At 40.8% G+C, this 19,777-nt stretch overlaps 1 protein-coding gene across 1 annotated transcript in view; it reads left to right on the top strand.

Annotated features, from left to right (window-relative positions):
• The window catches only part of cdh13 (cadherin 13, H-cadherin (heart)), a 389,881-nt gene that overhangs the window by 92,101 nt on the left and 278,003 nt on the right, over positions 1–19,777 (top strand). The window contains exon 2 of the mRNA XM_080303968.1: positions 12,891–13,011. Within this exon, the coding sequence (XP_080160094.1) occupies positions 12,891–13,011 (121 nt within the window). The remainder of the gene's footprint in view (positions 1–12,890; positions 13,012–19,777) is intronic.

Below are 19,777 nucleotides of genomic sequence, written 5' to 3'. Positions count from 1 at the left end.
GCCCAGACCTCCCTCTCCCCAGCCACCTCCTCCAGCTTATCCGGGGGAATACCAAGGTGTTCCCAGGCCAGCCGAGAGATATAATCTCTCCAGCGTGTCCTGGGTCTGCCCCGGGTCCTCCTCCCGGTGGGACATGCCTGGAACACCTCACCCAGGAGGCGCCCAGGGGGCATCCTTGTCAGATGCCCGAACCACCTCAGCTGGCTCCTTTCGATGTGGAGCAGCAGCGGCTCTACTCTGAGCCCCTCCCGGATGGCCGAACTTCTCACCCTATCTCTAAGGGAGAGGCCAGCCACCCTTCGGAGGAAGCTCATTTCTGCCGCTTGTATCCGCGATCTCGTTCTTTCGGTCACTACCCACAGCTCGTGGCCATAGGTGAGGGTAGGGACGTAGATCGACCGGTAAATTGAGAGCTTCGCTTTTACACTCAGCTCCCTCTTCACCACGACGGACCGGTGCAGCGTCCGCATTACTGCAGCTGCAGCCCCAATCCGTCTGTCGATCTCCGGCTCCCTTCTTCCATCACTGAACATGACACCGAGATACTTGAACTCCTCCACTTGGGGCAGGAACTCATCCCCGACCCGGAGTGGGCACTCCACCCTTTTCCGGCTGAGAACCATGGCCTCAGATTTGGAGGTGCTGATCCTCATTCCCGCTGCTTCACACTCGGCTGCGAACCGTTCCAGTGCGAGCTGGAGGCCTTCACCCGATGAAGCCAACAGAAACACATCATCCGCGAAAAGCAGAGATGAGATTCTGAGGCCACCAAAGCAAAAGCCCTCCACCACTTGGCTGCGCCTAGAAATCCTGTCCATAAAAATTATGAACAGAATTATTCTGAACAATGACACGTGCATAAAATCAAACAATATTGTTATATTAAATAATTTGAGGAAACTCCTTTAAGGTCTTTGGGCCAGAGCCAATGGTAGAAACTGCATTTTCCGTAATGACAGTCAAACCACATGTTGATAGTTTTCGACGGCTCTGTACCTTTACCAGTACGTTAACAACATGCCTAAAACAAAGCATAGGGCCCCCAGTGAACATCACGATACTTGATTTTTGTATAGAAGATCATTGAAATGTGTTTCAGAACTTCTCTTTTAGAATTTTGTAGTGTGTCTGTTTTCTGTTTACCAGTTGTGCCCATTCTGTAATAAATAATCTGATGATGTCTTTTGTTAATCCTTGTATGCTAACCAGAATCTGGTATCTCTTCATCACACAACAATTTGTTTCACTCGCTGGGCCCACGTCCTCATTTTAGTTTTGACAGAGTTTTAGTGGTAAAGGCTTGAACGTGAATTGAGATGCGGTTTGGGGAAGGCCTCAAAGGGGACTGGCGGCGGCTCGTGGGCCTGGCAGATCCCCGTGTACGAAATAGAAGTGAAGAAGTTAAAGAATTGAAATGGGGAGGCAGGGTGGGGCACGTAAATGAGAACAAACAGCTTGTAGAACTGGGGGAACATATATAGGAGCATGTTTGGAAGCGTGGTCCCGCTGCTGAAACTCAGATACTTTATCTCCAGTTATTGCGTCACAACGCATCTTTTGCAATTTTCTCGTTTTCATGTTCACACGTGCTTTTCGTTATGCAGTTATAATTATCATTCCTTATAAAATGAATGAATTTAGCAAACAACCAGTTTCTTCTGTCATTTCTGCTTCATTACTATTAACTTCTCTTGCCAAGTACTCACTTCTCATACCTCCACCTAAATGGCAGCTTCCAACTTCTCTGAGACACATGTGAGCTTTTATACACCAACAGAAGATAACATGTGACACAGCTGTCCAGATGTTAGGGAATTCTTGCAATTTGGGTCGTTTTCGCTAAAACTACCTTTTGTAAAGGACAGCTGGGCACGTCTGTGTAACGGGAATATCATCAGACAGGAAGTGCCTGCTGAACTATTCCTAGTTGCTCATGAAGAAATTAAACCTGTTGCTCTGTGCAAGTAGATTAAATATGTACTAATTACAGCAAATTCCCATCAAAGTGTTTATCAACCAACTGTAAGGCACAATCAACTTTGAGAAATTAGCTTGTGAATTTAGCATTTAGACTTCCAGCAGTATTCTGGTATTGTGTACCGTCCCTCTAGTGTGCCTCTACTGGCCTTTTTCTTTATAGTTATATTGTATTTCTGCCTTCTGCTTCTTTCTCCTTTATTACCCTCCTGATTTTGCATTCACACAGTGACAATAACCAGCCAACAGCAAAGATGCTTTTTCTGTTTTTTTCTCTTGTCCCTGCTTGCTTGGCTGCCCGCGGTCTATGGTGAGGCTGTGTGTTTACTGCTCCAGTGTTGTTTTACAGGCCCAGCAGGTGTGACCAGGGTTCGGCAGTGTGGGCCAAGAACCAGATGGTTTCATGACTCAGGTGCTCCATGCCTGGGTAACCTGCCAGCTGCAGGTGTCTACGGCCCATCCTGATTGATTCTCTCTCTCGCTTGGTTTTCTGGCTCATCTCGGGCTGTATGTGTAGCCAGTCTGGAATGGGTCAGCCAGACCTATAGTGAGGTGTGTGCACTGACATTTACCTTGATGGATTCAGACGCATTGCAAGATTGAGGGGAAATGTGGAACGGGTAAGACACGAAGGTGGCTGGATGAAATGTCACGGTGCTAGCTGGGTGTAAACTGTCCAACATAATTGCAGGGAGGTGGTAAAATATGCCGAGCATTCTTTAACATGGGTACGGCTGTTTCAAATTCTGGATCAATATCAGATCTGTACACAAAAGCAAAGTTAACGTACCGCGATCTATTCAGCTTACAGAAAACAATGCCTTAAAGCAGGGGTGGGCAACTCGAGGGCCGGTGTCCTGCAGGTTTTTGATGTGTCCTTGATCCATCACAGATGATTTAAATGGCTAAATCACCTCCTCAACATGTCCTGAAGTTCTCCAGAGGCCTGGTAATGAGCTAATCATTTGATTCAGGTGTGTTGACCCAGGGTGAGATCTAAAACCTGCAGGACACCGGCCCTTGAAGCCTGGGGTTCCCCACCCCTGACTTAAACAAAAGAAAAAAAGCACAGACAGTGAAATAAAGTCCAGTTTTTGGAAGATACCGTTTTTCAGTACTTGTATTGTATTTGTGGATCAACACAAAAAAAAAAACAGGTGAAATAATTCTCGATAATAAAGACATTAGAATGCATGAAGGACGCAGACTGACAGGAGTCTGTTCCCTTCGTTTTCCTTTGCCTCTCTCAATCTTCCTTCTTCCACTGTCTGATTGCATTTAGCCTCACATACACACAGTCCATGTGCACATACTCACACATCACTTCTAACAGCCATCACAGCCTTTCTCTCAACCTCCTCCTGCCCGCCACTCCTCAGCAAATATCTGGTATAGCGGTCTCCATCTCTATCTATCGATGCACTCTGAATTCTCGAGGCGCTATTGATTCCCAGCAGAGGTGACATTTACTGTGTGCTCTCCCAAGTCATTGCCTTAATCACCTGACTGGTCCTTCACACTTGAACTAAATCAGATGTCAAACTCTCAAGCGATGAGCTGACCCGCTGTTACTCCTCACGAATGAATATGAGTTGACTGACATCATAACCGCAACGACAAAAAACAGCAACCTGAGCCACTCGGCCCTCACACCCTTAGTCAGCCTCGTCTGTCATTTTAATCAATACTACTATCTGCTCATCTCTGTAAAGACAACTTTTACACTTTTTACTTTGTTTACTGCCTCATAAAATACTGACCTTGTGATGACCACGGTGTACTTTTCATTCCCCGTTCATTTTTGCACTTTTCACCTTAATGCTGTGAACAGATCTTATGATGCGACGGCCTGATCTAAATGCTAGAGGTAAAAAACACATGGATGCTTCGTTCATAATTGAGCATTCCTCGTCTGCTAATATCAACCTAAAGACATGCACGCCGAGTAGCTGTCAATAGATAACTGTATATATATTTCTCCACCAAGAAGCGAATGTATACTAGGGCTGCCACAAACGATTATTTTGGTAGTCCACTAGTCACCGATTATTTTTGCGATTAGTCGACTAATCAGATCATCATCCATTGGACGTGAAACGTACAGCTTATTGCACCAGCAGCATCTGCTCTTATATAACTATCATTAGCTTACAGCTTTAAGTGTTTAAGGTCTGTGCTAACTAAAACTAAAGACAAGATGATAGTTTATTAAATTTTAATGAAATCTGCAGATTGTTTCGGTGAAGTTTAATAAACTCCTTGTATAAAATAAAATACTACAAAAAGCCAAACAATAACATTTTGAAGTTATCTAAGTGACTCATATATCATGTTTAACCTGAGTAACGAAAGACGGGGGTGGGTTTGAAAACGGTTTGCTGGGAGTCCGGTGTTCTCACGGCGCTAGTGAGCCTAGCCCCCGGCTCGCTATCAAGCTAGTGGGTAACAGACGTCTCCGAAAACGTCGGAGCGCTTTTGAAAATATGTGGTGTCCTGATAAACTGAGCAGATATTTGAGGTTTACACAGCTACATTCTCACCTGAAAATATGTTAAACGTTTATTTTGTGACCCAGAAAGAATAATAAGAGTAACATTAAAACTAACTAGCTGCCGCCATTGTTGGAAACTGCGCTGGGCCGCGCTATGAATTCTGGGACACAGCTTCTTCTTCTTCGGGGTTTAACGGCAGCTGGCATCCTTGTACATGCAGTGCTGCCATCTTCTGTTTCAGTCCGTTATTACACTCTTAAATCCTGCTACTTATTCCTGCGGCTTTTGGATCTTACAAAGCTTCAAACGATGCGTCGACTATTAAATCAGTCGTCGACGATTTTGATAGTCGACTAATCGTGGCAGCTCTTATGTGTACAAACCCATCCAGCCCCAATTTTTTTCTTCGCAATTTTATTATTTTGTCCTCATTTAAAATGTAATAAGGCTTTCATGAGCTCTACAAACATGACTTCCAACCACCAGAAAACATTTCTTTGAGACGTACGACAACTTTTTAAACATAATTATTTATTTATTAGGAAAAGGTTCGTCAAAAGTGGAGCTTAAAAAAAAGGAACAGAAAAAAATCTCTTTTGTGGATTTTCTGGTTTTACGACTGATTAATGTTGAGCTGCATAAAAGTCGTTTAATAACTGCATTGTTAGTATAAATACAGAGAATTTGTATTTGTTCAGATGCATAAACACGTCTAACAGACAGTATTCAAGTCTCACCAATAACAGAACCAACAACAAAAGTGAGCATAGTGTTGTTGCTGGTGATGATATTTTATTCTATTTTTTCCAACATTTGGTATTTCACCCATTTTGGATGAATGAAGGTATCTCCTTGAAAGTAGATTACATTGATCTTGGACACATTTATCAAAAGTTGTCCTGCAGGTTTTCAGTGATTGGTCAAACTTCTACTTTATATTACTCCAGATGTGTGCTGGTTTCAGATTAGGTTCCACGTTTTCTTTTCTTATCTTTTCTTTTCTCGTTGGAAAACATAATTGACTTGGTTAATTAAATGTCTATTAATACTTTTTCAGATATTAAACCAGTGATATGTTCATTAATAATGTAATTTGTTGATAATATAGTGTAGAGGCTCTATATATTATTTGCGTTTCACTTTTTATTTGCTTTTGAGTTTCACTAGTTGTTTGGTTAGGTTTAGAAATCCATAATGTTCTTGTGTCTTAGTATTATTTTAATCTTTTTTGCTATTAATATTAATAATAATTATGATATGTTATAATATTCCCGTGTCTCTTGGTGGTGGTTCGCACCGTCCCCTCACCTCAGCTCTCGGTTTGCTGGAGCTTTTCTATGTGAAGTTTGGCATGTTCTCTGCATACCTCTGTGGCCTCTCTGGCTTCTTCCTTCACCTCACACACTTGCATGTTGTTGATCCTAAATTGCCCGTGAATGTGAGCATAAAAGGTCGTCTCTCTACGTTAACCCTCAAAACACTGGCGCCCGGTGCAGGGTGTACCCCGCGTCTGAGCTTGTGACAGCTTGGACAGGCTGCAGCTCAAATGCACGGATAGATGGGAATTAGTTTTTTCTTCTCCTTCTTTCTTTTTTAAATTATAAGACCAAAAGAAATAAGATGAAACAGTGAATAATTTAACATTTAGCAAAATGAGTTTTGAGGTCAGAGTTTTTTCTTTTGTTTTGTTTGAATGAGATCTGATCATCTTTCTTTTTTGGCTGAATCAGTATTGAAGAGTAAAGCACAGTCATAAGTGATACAGCAAGCTGAAAATAGAATTTTATTAGATCCCAATGATCCTGCTGTCTGACACTTACCATTTGCATGACTTGTTTACTCCACTCCTCTCTCTCATGTTGTCCACATATCCTGCTAAATGCTTTCTGATCTATTTATCTCCTTGGCTCTTTGTCCATCATCTCATTAAACTGTTACATAATACACAATTTTCAGTTGCTTGACCAAGATAATTGTTCCGGCCGAAGAGGTATTTTCATAGAGCCGAGGCTCTTTGTTCCCTAAGACCAGACCATAGCAACCCCTCTGTGTAGCACTCTGGCAAACACATACAGAGCCAGTTACTGCTGAACAGTGAGAGCCTGAAAGAAACATCAAAACGAAACGAGGGACCCGGCATAAAAACAAACAAACGAAAAATAATTACTTTCATTGAACCCAACAGATAAAAATACTGTGAAGTTGAGGAATCATTTAATAGTTTTTCTATATGTGCATTTATATTTTCATCATGTCTGTGTTGGCGCACACAGGCAGGAGCTTCACTAAACTTCATTGTCGAGAACATTTGAGCAAAGAATTAGGTCAGATATCCACGTCCCCCTAATTCTAACTAATTCAATTTTGCACTTGTATAACAAAACAATAACCAGAGGATTTTCATACCATTAAACCATTTTTTAAATCTACCAAGTTCAGTCTCTCATATATGTAAAATAAGAACCAACAAGCGAGCTTAAACACACATAAAAACAGCTCAGACAAACAATAAAAGGTGTATGTACACACACACAACATCTCACCGAAATCTTTTATCTCCACACAATCTCTGCATAACTTTGAAAGAGATTTTTAGCTGATACTCTCATCAAAAAGACTTATTAGGAAAAAGACTGACATTGACGATAATACCTCTCAGCTGGCTGATACGACCTTCACTGATCCAGTAGACCTAAATGGATTCCTGATGGAGGGTAGTGGCTGACAATAACACCTGCCTGTTTCTACCGCCACTCCCATTAACTCTGAGTTGCCTTAATACTGTGGTTCAGCACTGGAGCTGGATTGTAATATTTTCCCCTTAATGGACGTTGAAATGAGTGTTCATGATGTGCGTTGATGGAGGTGTGTGGTGTATATCCATGTTTTCCTGCCATGCCAACATGACTTGCAGCCTACTTAGTCAGCATGCTTGAGTTTAGGGACAAACGGTGTCAGGACAGAATAAATTAATATTTTGACAAGCAAGGAAAACAATTCAATTCAGTTTTATTTACAGTATATCACGTGTAAATCACAACAACAGTCACTTCAAGGCGCTTTATATTGTAAGGTAAAGACCCCACAATTATACAGCAAGCACTTTGGTGACAGTGGGAAGGAAAAACTCCCTTTTAACAGGAAGAAACCTCCAACAGAACCAGGCTCAGGGAGGGGCGGGGCCATCTGCTGTGACCGGTTAGGATGGGGAATAAAGACAGGACAAGGACAAAGACACGCTTTGGGCGCGCCTTCCCGGGGTGTGGTGATCAGAGAGGTGGGAAGTAACAAAGTACAAATACTACGTTACTGTACCAAGGTCGAATTTTCAGGTATCTGTACTATACTTTATTAGTAAAGTCAAGAGTATTTAATTTTCTACTTTTACTTCTACAGTTTACACAATTATCTGTACTTTCTACACTTTCCTTACATTTTCATAACAGTCTCGTTACTCTCGATTCACCTGTATCGTTTGTAGCATTTACAATTTCAAATGTAACATTTCTATTAATTCAAGAAACATCAGCAAACATACAAACTGTTCATGTGCAGTGTGTTGCAGTGTGTTGCTGGCTAAAGGTACAGCTGCTGTATTTGTAGGGAGAGAAAGGAATGTGGGATAAGTTCACTCAGAGATGGAAAAAGATATAAGACAGGCAGCACAGGAACGGGGAAACAGGTTATACCTAAAGGTAAGGTCAGTCATACTTGATACACTGCAGATCTAAAAATGACTTTGTCAGGATAAACAGATTCGCCTGCAAAACTGTGTTTGACTGGTGCACAGCAGCTGTGGTGTTCATGGTCACTGTCAGGTTACCTTAAGTATAGGAGATAATCTGCATTGAGTTGATGATGCTTAGATTAATTTCCTGAATTCCACTCTTATACCAACTGTATACAGTGTAGTATAAAGACAACACAGAGTGGGCTGTCATTGTCATTGTAGGACATAGAAATCAGCCAGGACAGCTCATGAAACATCTGCTGACATCTTGTTGAATTCAGTTCTGTAAATCCACAAAGAGCAGCAGGTCAGCTGATCACAGCCTGCACTGGTGCTCACATTAGTGATTATCACAGGTTGTGATTCTGTTTCCAACACCAAGCCACTACAACTGATCTTAGGGTTCCCCAACCTGCTGAATCCCACTTCTTGGCTGTCCTCATTAGAGATGGGCAGTAACGCGTTACTGTAATCCGATTACTTTTTTCAAGTGATAATGGATTAGATTTATATAGCCTATTCATTCACTCTCACATTCACACACTGGTGGAGGCAGCTACAGTTGTAGCCACAGCTGCCCTGGGGCAGACTGACAGAGGCGAGGCTGCCACATCGCGCCATCGGCCCCTCTGGCCAACACCAGTAGGTGAAGTGTCTTGCCCAAGGACACAACGACCAGGACAGAGAGCCCGGGGATCGAACCGGCGACCTTCCGGTTACAGATGCGATTCCCACCCACTCGTGTGTGGGGCGAGCCATGGTCTCCCCACACACAAGTAAAGTAAGGGATTACTATCACAAAAACGGTAATTAGATTACTGTTACTTTCCCGTAGGAACGCTGCATTACTGCGTTACTAAAACCGTGATTCTTTTGCGAGAATGTCTCATGACAGTGACGTAAGCGAGTGCGACGTTCGTGGCAACAGCTGTGTGCAGATCAACAATGGATCATATATCAGTGCGGAGAGAGTATGAGCGTGCAGCATTTAAAGCGTGGAAGTACTGACCTTACTTTGAGTTTGATTCCATAAAAAGTGACAAAAACATTAGTGTCCGCTGTGCGTGGGAAGAAAACTTCTTTTTACAGCGAAAAAAACCCCTAAACTTCCAACAAGCTACGACGTAATGGGAAACTCACAGAGAAACTCGCGGGTTCTTCCACTGACCGCAGCACACCTGCACCAGGGTAAACCTCCGCCTACCCCACTCCTGCTTTACAGGTGAAAATAGAGCAACAGGACCGCTGAGTCTTTGACTTTATTTATTTTCTGCTGTGTTTTACTTGCATCTATTTGAAAGACTGAGTGTAAACACACAAAATATTTTATTTTATGAGCTGGAATGTGCAGAAAATAGGTTTAAATGTTAAACTAATTTCTTCCAGTCAGAGAATGTTGCAGATAATTAAATGTTTGCTTGATGCATAAAGTTAAAAGATTAAAACTAATAAAACAAGTTTTAAAAAGAGACTTTTCCATTTGATTACATTTTGTATGATGGATTATGCAGAAAAAGTAGAATTGGGCTGAAAGATCTATCGCTTTATCACCTATTCAGGTTGTAAATTGTGTTTTTAAAAAGTAACTAATTACTTTTGAAAATAAGTAATCAATAAAGTAATGGGATTACTTTTTGGGGGAAGTAATAAGTAATTAGTTACTGATTATTTTTTTCAAGTAACTTGACCAACACTGGTCCTCATGTTTGTGTTTGGGTGTGAAGGCAAATTGTAGACAACTAAATACAGTTAAATTAAATTTCTTTCACTTGTGTCCTACATAACAGATTCAAACATTCATTAGAATTTCATTCAAATAACATTTGTATTCTCGTGTACTTATAATATTATATTATTATATTGATATAGCAAAAGGTTTAGTTGTCTTTGCATAGAAATATCTGGTAGAATTTCTCTTTGAGGTGTTACTTTTCCTTTCTTAGTCTGAGTACATTTCAGAGACTGTACTTTTTTCTTTTACTTCAGTAAAGAAGTAGATTCAGTACTTCAGGTGTTACTGGAGTATTTTGTTAAAAACCACAGATATCTGTACTTCTACTTAAGTAAAGAATACCGTTACTTTGGCCACCTTTGGTGTACGTAAGACCTCTATGGCCTTATGGTGGACAAAGCTTGTTTACCATGAGGCTGGATCTTGATACACGATTACAGCACAGCTTTGTGTCTTTTAAGTAAATAAAATAAATATTTGAGTATGAAATTTTGTTTGTATTTTAAAACAATGATGCAAAAAGATATAAAATAGAAGAAATAAGACAATAAAGCAACTAAAACAACAACTTTGGGTCAATGTTGTGTCTTTCGTTGAACATTACATACTACATAATGGCCCATTTTGCAGGTTAGACTGTGCCAATAATTTTGATAACATGTGTCATAAAGTCAGCAAACAATTATTTTCACTGGTGAAGTCGGGTTTCCTTAATCAAGATGCACAAATGAACCTGTAGATCTAAATCAGCAGATGTAGCTCACCTGTAAGTGTAAATGTGAATGTGCTGTATATGGTTATTTGTGAATGACTGGCTATTTCTATTTGTCAATCCTCTTGCTTAATAGGTGGCAGGTAAGTATAATGTTAGTATAATGACAGAGTCACAGAGATTAAACTTTGTGTTTGTGCAGGAAAAAAGTGTTAATTGACTCTGTAGCACAATAAAATTTCACATTAGAGGAAATAAAATATTGTGACTGCTGCATTTGCATAAAATCACCTCCCTTAATTTACGTTCAGTATGTAGACATACCCTGAGTTTTTCTATTAGTGGGTGACTGATCTCTTCATCTCTCGGCTGCTTCTTTACGCTGTCACACAAACTATTTCTGAAAATATAACACTACACAGTTTTGTAAACCTGTGAAATCATTTGAAGTGATATATTGATCAACCTTCAGTTTCAAAGTTGCTGTAACTGTAGTATATCTATGAAACTAATGCAGTTCTTCTTCTTTGGTAGTTTTAAAAAAATGTTATCAGAGATACAGTCCAGAAAGACAGAGCCGTGAAATTATTTATTTCTTATTCTCAGTAAAAACACGAGGCTTTTAAGAATAGTAGAGTCTGTGACGTTTATGGTAAATGTTGTATTGCACTTTATGTTTATGAACTCGTTGTCATCCTTAAAGATGCAGGGCACCAGGAAACCATTGGAAAATCATTATAATCACTCTATGAAATCAGAAATTGTTCCCCACAATATTTTCTTAGCATTAGCTTCAACTGGTTCACACATATTAATCACCTTGGATGGTTGCTGGCTTATAACTCTCTTGTACACATTCAAGTGGTTATCCAAAGCTGTGAGTCTTTGCTTGGTATCTGTGTGGACAGCTTGTGGTACTTCCACCATTCTGCAGCTCTGATAGATGACTAGCTTCCCTCTGTGCTGCCTTCATCTTGGCCCCTGATCCTAACATTGTTCCTCGCATCCATTCAATGCATCCAACGCACCTTTTGTTCATCCCCCAGTATGCGGGGATGATGACACCCTGGCTCCACCGTGCTAAAGTATTTGTTGTACCTCATCAGTCTCTTGTAAACTGCCTACAGGGCGAGTGGGATTTTTTTTAATGATACAAAATTTACCTGATATCTTACAAAATGTTTCTAACCTTATTTCTGACAGTGTTGGTGCCACCTTGGATCTTCCACAAAATACTCCATCATGACTTGTTCAAAACAAATAATTCACGCTTATAAAGCTATTTGTTATATATCATAATGACAACACATATTTTTAATGCTGGACATAAAAACTAAAGGTAACAAGAACAATAACCTGAAAGAAAAGGTGTCCTATCATTATCTCTTTAACAGCATATCCTCAATCAATGTGAAGTATTAGTTTTGCTGTGATATGCTCCAGCCTAGAGGATGTTTGGTTTGAACATCCCTTCAGTCATTTTACAGCCTGTTTCCATGGGAACATCCACCCTTTAAACCCCTTTGAAAAACAGGGGCCGAAGTATTTTTTCCACTTTAAATATTTCTTTAACCTGAATGAGGTTTTTTTGCTCTTTTTGAGAAAGACAGTTTATCAGTAAAAAGTCAAGGAGGGTAGTTTTAAATTTAAATTGTAAAGCAGCACATTGAGAAAAAGACAAAAATCTATGAACACTAAAAATAAAAAAGAAATAAAACCATACTCATGTCTTTACTAACTCCAGTAACACCGATGAGGAGAAAACATCGAATCACACGAAGACTGTCGTTGTTATTTGCTTTAAACTGTAATGTAAAAGTGCATCACTCTAACACTCTCACCATTATAAGCTGTGCCTGTGTAAATATGCCGTTTCTGAGTAGTACTACTCAGAAAAGGTTTGTTGTAAAAACTAGAAAGGATGTTAGGAAATATGAACGATATGTACGAGGTCTGTGGTCCAAGGACACGTTAGCTGCTAGCATCACACAGCTCGACTCCCGGTGCCTTATGTTTGGGTCAGAGGTGAAACTGTGGGGGGGGGAATGCCAGGAGAATTCCTACAGTGTTAGAATTGCTGCTTTTTCTTTGCCATGGATTATTTATGTATCTGCTTTATGCTTTTGCTGTTTATTTTGGGGAATTGCATCTTTAAAAACGTGTTTCTGTTATTCCAGCTTTGGTCCTCTGGTCTGAACCATGTGCTTATCTGTAATATTCTGACTGTTGGTGTTTTCTGTGTTGCAGGTTGCCCATGTGGGTGGCCAAGGGGATGGTGGCCACGAGGGCTGTGTGCCTGGCTTCCAGGTCAAAAAGTACCAGGTGATGTACAGAGGTCCTTTCCAAAAAGGACAACGCCTTCTTCAAGGTCAGTAAATTGGTTAAAATCTCTATATCCACACCACAATTCAACATCCAGTTGTACCGACACAAATATCCTTTCCTTCATCTGTCTGGGTTTTGAGGATTTGAACAGCAGCATATCACGGGGCTCTAGGCAGCAGGTTCCTACCAGGTCAAGGTGGAATTATGTGTGTGTGCATGTTCATTAAAATTCCTTTGATTATAAACATGGGGTAAAACGGGTTGCTTCTTTGCACCACAGTGATAACAACATCATTTTTGTCTGCAAATGAATTATTCTCCTTTTTTGAATGATATTTACAAAAGTATTTTCCCTCTTTGTTCCTCCCCCGAAGACAGCTTTGAGCTGCTTAGTTAACTGTGTGTGCTGTGTGCTCATATGCAAGCGTGTTTGCTGGAGCTTTTGAGTCCCAGTTCAACGGTTACATGCTGGAGTTGACTTAGCTTTCTGCAAAGCTCCGGTCCCTAACACACTCTGACTTGCATTTTCCTCTGTATGCAGAAAATTGTGTTTGATCTCAGCAGGTTTAAAATCAAAACCTTTAAGATTTAAGAGTTCGAAGAGTTCACAGCTGACGAGTCCATGTCACGGAGGCTTAGTTCTGTCTCTGAGCCACTTGTGAGTCAGTCTTGTCGCTCCTAAGTTAATGCAGTGACCAGTTAGTTTCCCCACAGCCTCCTGCACACATCCAATCTCAACTCCATATTGCAACCACAACTTATCGGTCCATTTTGCTCCTTTGGGGCACTCTGGCAATGCCCATCTACACAACTTCACTTGGTCTCTACAGAGATCAGCAATAATGTCAGCTGGCTAGCAGTCTGCTCCTTTGGGCTTGTGAGTTATGGCGTCTTTCCACAGAAATCGACAAGGTGAAGTCAGCTAGCGGTAGTTTTATTGCAAAGCTGAGTTTCTACCAATTTATTTGCTTAATAATTCATTTTTCCTCTCATTTGTTATTTTATTCATACAACATGATGAAATACAAATGAAATATGTAAATTGAAATGGGAATAATTTATGGCGTCTTATTCACTCTGTCATTTATTGTGGAACTTGTTTTCATTCCCCTCTCATTATTCAACCTCTTCTTTATTTATTTAATCATCCCCACGATTCTTCTCCGCACTGAGAAGCTACACCAGCAGAATGTAATCACCTGCCTGTCTGACATGCGCATATTGTGTTGCATCCATATACACAGCAGTAACAGGCTTCTTTTGAGCTCACAGTGCTTTTAGTGCTTGTCGAGTTTCTTTGTGTGGCATTCACCTGATGGACAGCTTTTCCAATTGAAAATACATACTTTCCTGCCTATACAGCAAAATATGACAAATCTAAGAATTTCTCCTTCAATCTTCTTTCTTCTTTTTCAGCTTTATTGTATTTGATTTGGTCAGCCAGCGAGGCACTTTGTCATCTGGAGGTTCAGCGGTGCGTGTAGTAGGAGACAGAACGCAGTTCTGCTTTAGTGCTCTGCTCTGGGACAACACAGTGGTTCCATTACCTTGAATATGCTCCTGTCAGCAGAAACACCTCTCACCATTGGGGGGTGGGGGGTCCCACTGCTCACAGAAGTATAGGCATGCTACTGGCCACACACGTACATGCATATAAAAGTGTGGGTTCAGGCTTGTTGTGCATTTGTTACAAAGAAAACCTGAGATGCATGCTGCGATTGCCTGTTTGCTCATAGCCGTTCAACAGAAATCTTCTACTCTAAATACTTGTTTGATCATTTCAAATGTTTCTTAAAGATTTAATCGCTTTTACAAACGCTGCACTTCAATAGCTGCTAAAACTGAATAGCTGCGAAAAGACCAGACGAACATGTGAAATATAGAAACCTAGAAAAAGAAACAGATAGGGGAGGTGACTTCAGCATTCTTTGTTCAACAAAACGCGTGTAATTAGTATTGACTGTGTCGTTACGTTAGTGAAAGCTGTGTAACACGTCGCTGAATTGACCAGATGCAAGAATGTTAGATTCATGATGAAAATCAAAGCAGAATAACAGCATGTCGACAATGCGGGTGCATACTTTGCAGCGTGTTTGTGTGATTTCAGAGTAAAATGGAAAACCGTTTGTTAGCATGAAATAAACTCAGTGCTTTACGAGTACATCTCTGAGAGGATCGATGCTATTTTACCTCACTACGATCCATTTTTGTTAAATTTGAACAAACCGTCTGCTGAGTGTGAGCAGGATGTATAAAGAGTGCCAGAGGCTGCAGCCAGGCTCAGTGACACATGCAGATTTATGTAAATGCTGCTCAGCCCAGTGCCACCTGCTGCAGACCTCCCTGTGTAATTACTAGTGGAGGGGCGGTCTGTTAGTGAGAGATACCTGTTGGCGCAGACCTGGGTTCAAGGACATCCATCTCGGCTAATGGGCATTTCTGAGAAACAAATGCATACAGAAATACAGTAACGGCGACTCTTTCTCTATCTTTCCAGCTCTCGGTGGCTTTGCTGGTGCTTTGTTTATTACGCCATCACCGCTGCCTCGTAATTCCGCTCTACCTCTAGCTTTTACTCCAAGCCTAGTTTTATTGCACCTTTTGTTTTTGCTCCTACTCAGCTGGTTATTAAATTTAATATATGTGATAGAAATGTAGGCACATGGAAATGTGAAAATTATTACTGGAAATAAACCTGCTTATGACATTATAAATATTACAATTTTAACATAGTAAAGAGCTTTTAAATTGTTACACTGCATGTGTAGGAAATGCAACCTTGAGGAGAAGCAGTGTGCTCCGTCCTTTCCCTTCAGCTACATGTGATGCAGACACAAACTCATTGTCTGTGTCACGTTTTGTGTAGTGAAACTGTAAAAGCTTCAGCAGCAAACTTCACATCCCCGAATGCAGCAACTATGATCTGAAGGAGAAAAATAATCTGCTTTTCTAGACTGAATTAACCTCGTGCAGCCTACAGCTCATTTTAAAAACCGTTCTGAACATCGACGTACCCTGAATGTTCTGAACAAAGAAGAAATTCATTTAAAAATATAAAAGCTTTAATAGAAAAGCCTGAAAACTGCATTTAACAAGGAGCTGAGTTTATTAACGTAAAAGATGTTCGAGTCAGTGAGAAAGTCCTGCTATCTATCAAACAGCTGTTTCCACTGAAATTGATCCATCACTTTAAATTTCATCTCTTTAATTTTGTGTAGTTTTACTGCAGCCACCACAACATCCATGAAACGGGCACTAAAGCTCGTTCACTCTGGCCTGGATCAGTTGATGAGTTTGTGAATGTTTCCCATCAGTTTGTTTTTCACACAGAGAAAAATCCAAAATGCATCACTACAAACCATCATTTAAGGAGCTCAGGAAGAAAAGTGTCTGGACCTCTTTAAGATGCTTGAAAACCTCTCATTCAAGAAGCTTCTTCAGTTCTAAGGTCAAACGGAGGGTCCCAGATTTAAGCAGTATGGGAGTGTCCCCCAAGAGGGACAAGGACCCCCACTGATCTTAAACTGAAGAAGCTTCTCGGATGAGAGGTGAAACGACTTCAAGCAACTTAAAGAAGTCCAGATGCTTTTCTTTCCAAGCTCCTTAGACTACGATGACCTGGATAACGGAGAACCTTCACAGGCATACAAACCACGTCAGGTTATGGAGCCCCTTTATTGGCCAGATGGAGCAACAAGCGTAAATACAGGAAGAAGGTGCCGTGTTCGGCACTACTGGAGAACACAGATCATTTACATTCATTTCACAGCTAATTGGTAACTCGTACAGACCTTTGCACATCTGTAGCACCTGCCACATTAAGAATACAAACCATACGCAGCTTAGGAAGTAATCATGTTCACACCACAAACAAATATCCTTTAGAGTTTTTCTGGAAACGCACCAGGAACGCCTCCTCAAAGGGTCTCAGTGCAGTCATTTTGGTCTGGACCCTCATCTGCGCACAAACGAACTGCACCAAAGGGGAAAGAGTTCAATATGAATGGACTAAACACCACAGGTGTGAAAACACCCCAAATCTAATTACACTGCAACTGAAAACTGAACATAACATATAAGGAACAAAAAGCTTTTCACACTTCCAGCAAGAAAATATTATGTAGATGAACAGAATACAAGCTGTTTGCTGAATAGCCCACGGCCTTGGATTGAAGGAGGAATTTGAAAGTGGATGTCACCCTTATTTGTTTTACAGCAAGAACTGGCAGATTTTGTTTGAGTGTTTCAAATAGCAGTGTTTGTCAGAGGGCTGAGATGCATTAGTTCTGTGGTGAAAGAAAGATTAGACGTCCTCTTCTGAAAAGTTTCAGTTTGTTCTCTCAGTGGTTTATGAGACGGCGCTGACAAACAGAAACTGTGCTATGTCTCGCCTTATTTTGCACACGTTTGTTTCGTCACTGCCCTACAGTGTTGGTCAAGTTACTTGAAAAAAGTAATCAGTAACTAATTACTGATTACTTCCCCAAAAAAGTAATCCCGTTACTTTACTGATTACTTATTTTCAAAAGTAATTAATTACTTAGTTAGTTTTTAAAAACACGATTTACAACCTGAGTAGGTGATAAAGTGATAGATCTTTCAGCCCAATTCTACTTTTTCTGCATAATCCATCATACAAAATGTAATCAAATGGAAAAGTCTCTTTTTAAAACTTGTTTTATTAGTTTTAATCTTTTAACTTTATGCATCAAGCAAAAATTTAATTATATGCAACACTCTCTGACTGGAAGAAATTAGTTTAACATTTAAACCTATTTTCTGCACATTCCAGCACATAAAATAAAATATTTTTTGTGTTTACACTCAGTCTTTCAAATAGATGCAAGTAAAACACAGCAGAAAATAAATAAAGTCAAAGACTCAGCGGTCCTGTTGCTCTATTTTCACCTGTAAAGCAGGAGTGGGGTAGGCGGAGGTTTACCCTGGTGCAGGTGTGCCGCGGTCAGTGGAAGAATCCGCGAGTTTCTCTGTGAGTTTCCCATCACGTCGTAGCTACTCGGTGCTTGTTGGAAGTTTAGGGGTTTTTTCGCTGTAAAAAGAAGTTTTCTTCCCACGCACAGCGGACACTAATGTTTTTGTCACTTTTTATGGAATCAAACTCAAAGTAAGGTCAGTACTTCCACGCTTTAAACGCTGCACGCTCATACTCTCTCTGCACTCGATATATGATCCACTGTTGATCTGCACACAGCTGTTGTCACGAACGTCGCACTCGCTTACGTCACTGTCGTGAGACATTCTCGCAAAAAAATCAGTTTTAGTAACGCAGCGTTCCTACAGGAAAGTAACAGTAATCTAATTACCGTTTTTGCAATAGTAATCCCTTACTTTACTCGTTACCTGAAAAAACAAGTAACGCGTTACTGCCCATCTCTGCTGCCCTACGAGGCGGCGCTAAAGTCCGTGTAGTTTGCTGTCACCACCTTGCAGGCAGAGCATCACTGAGCCCGTTACTGTGTAAAAATAAAGGACTTCATGAGCAGTTATAGCCATGAGGCATCATAGGAAGACGTGACATACTGATAACGTGCAAACTTTAGGAGGAAATATGGTGTGGGTTTTATGGGGTACCCAGAGTTGAGTGCACGCCATGTGGACGGCTGATAAAATATGGAGAAAAATGTAGAAAGCCACCTTATCTGTTTCCTGCAGAGCAAACCATAGCTCTGTAAAGGCTTTCCACAATCCCACCCCCAATCCCATGTGATTCCTAAAAACATGGCAGCTTTTTGCATAGCATTACTCATGCTCCTTAACTAAGCATTTCTGAAGAAATTACCTCAGGGAGGGTGGTCTTCTTCAGGCTTGGCATTGCTCGCCATAAGCCTTCCACTTCATGTTCAGATACAGTCTTTGGAGCTCTCCTGGCTGGCACAGGCCTCGAGGCACATTAACTGCATTGAGCTCTAAAGATTTCTTCACCGGCACAATTCGTGTCTCTTGCCTGTATTCCCTTCGACTTTATCAATGAGGCAATTTAAAAGTACTTGAATTCTTATATAGCCTAGCAGTTTTAGATAAACTGGACAAATGGAACAGCTCGCTCATCTGTTTTGTGTTTGCTTCACTTCTGCTCGGCTCTGCTGTCCAAGTTCAGATGATAAAGTTTGCCGTCCTTCTTTCTCAGGGCTCGAGATGTTGTCTGTGGAATTTGTTTCGCTGCAAACCACAGACACAAGAACACAAAGACATTTATCTGTGATCAAGTAGTCCATCATGTTGCACATGAAAGATGAACTTTATCATTCATTTTCTGGTTTATTTAGTTTATATTTTTACTTCCGCAGCCACGGTTAAAAATATTGCTTTTCCACTGCTTGCAAATATTCACAATGTGACCGAGTAGCTCGTTATTTACCACTGTTACTTTAGACAAAAAGCCATCAAGCTGTCTCCAGTGAAAGAGGAATAACAGAAATGCAATGAGTGTATTTATAGTGAAAGCATATTTTAATCCTGAGCTTATTTGTATTCCACAGCAAAATGCCGCTGGGCTCATAGCCAAATGTTTTTCTCTTGGTGTGTGCATGAAGTAAAGCAAATACCTTATTAAGAAGATGCCCTGTAAGGAGTCGGTGCGCGGCTATAAGCAGCCTACCTTTTCTTTGGAATAAAACAGCTGTGCCCCTCACGTTCTTGTGCTACTTACTAATTTTGGCAGCCCTGCTCTGCACCACTCTCAAACCACTGTCACCCTGACCGATGTTACCCCAGTCACCCACCCGCTGTGCACCCACTCTGTCAACCAGAGACTGGGAATGCAGGGATTGATGTTTCTACTTACTATG

This window comes from Astatotilapia calliptera, chromosome 7 (genome assembly GCF_964374335.1).
Source record: "Astatotilapia calliptera chromosome 7, fAstCal68.1, whole genome shotgun sequence".
Classification (NCBI taxonomy): Eukaryota; Metazoa; Chordata; class Actinopteri; order Cichliformes; family Cichlidae; genus Astatotilapia; species Astatotilapia calliptera.
This window is presented reverse-complemented; position numbering and strand designations above follow the sequence as displayed.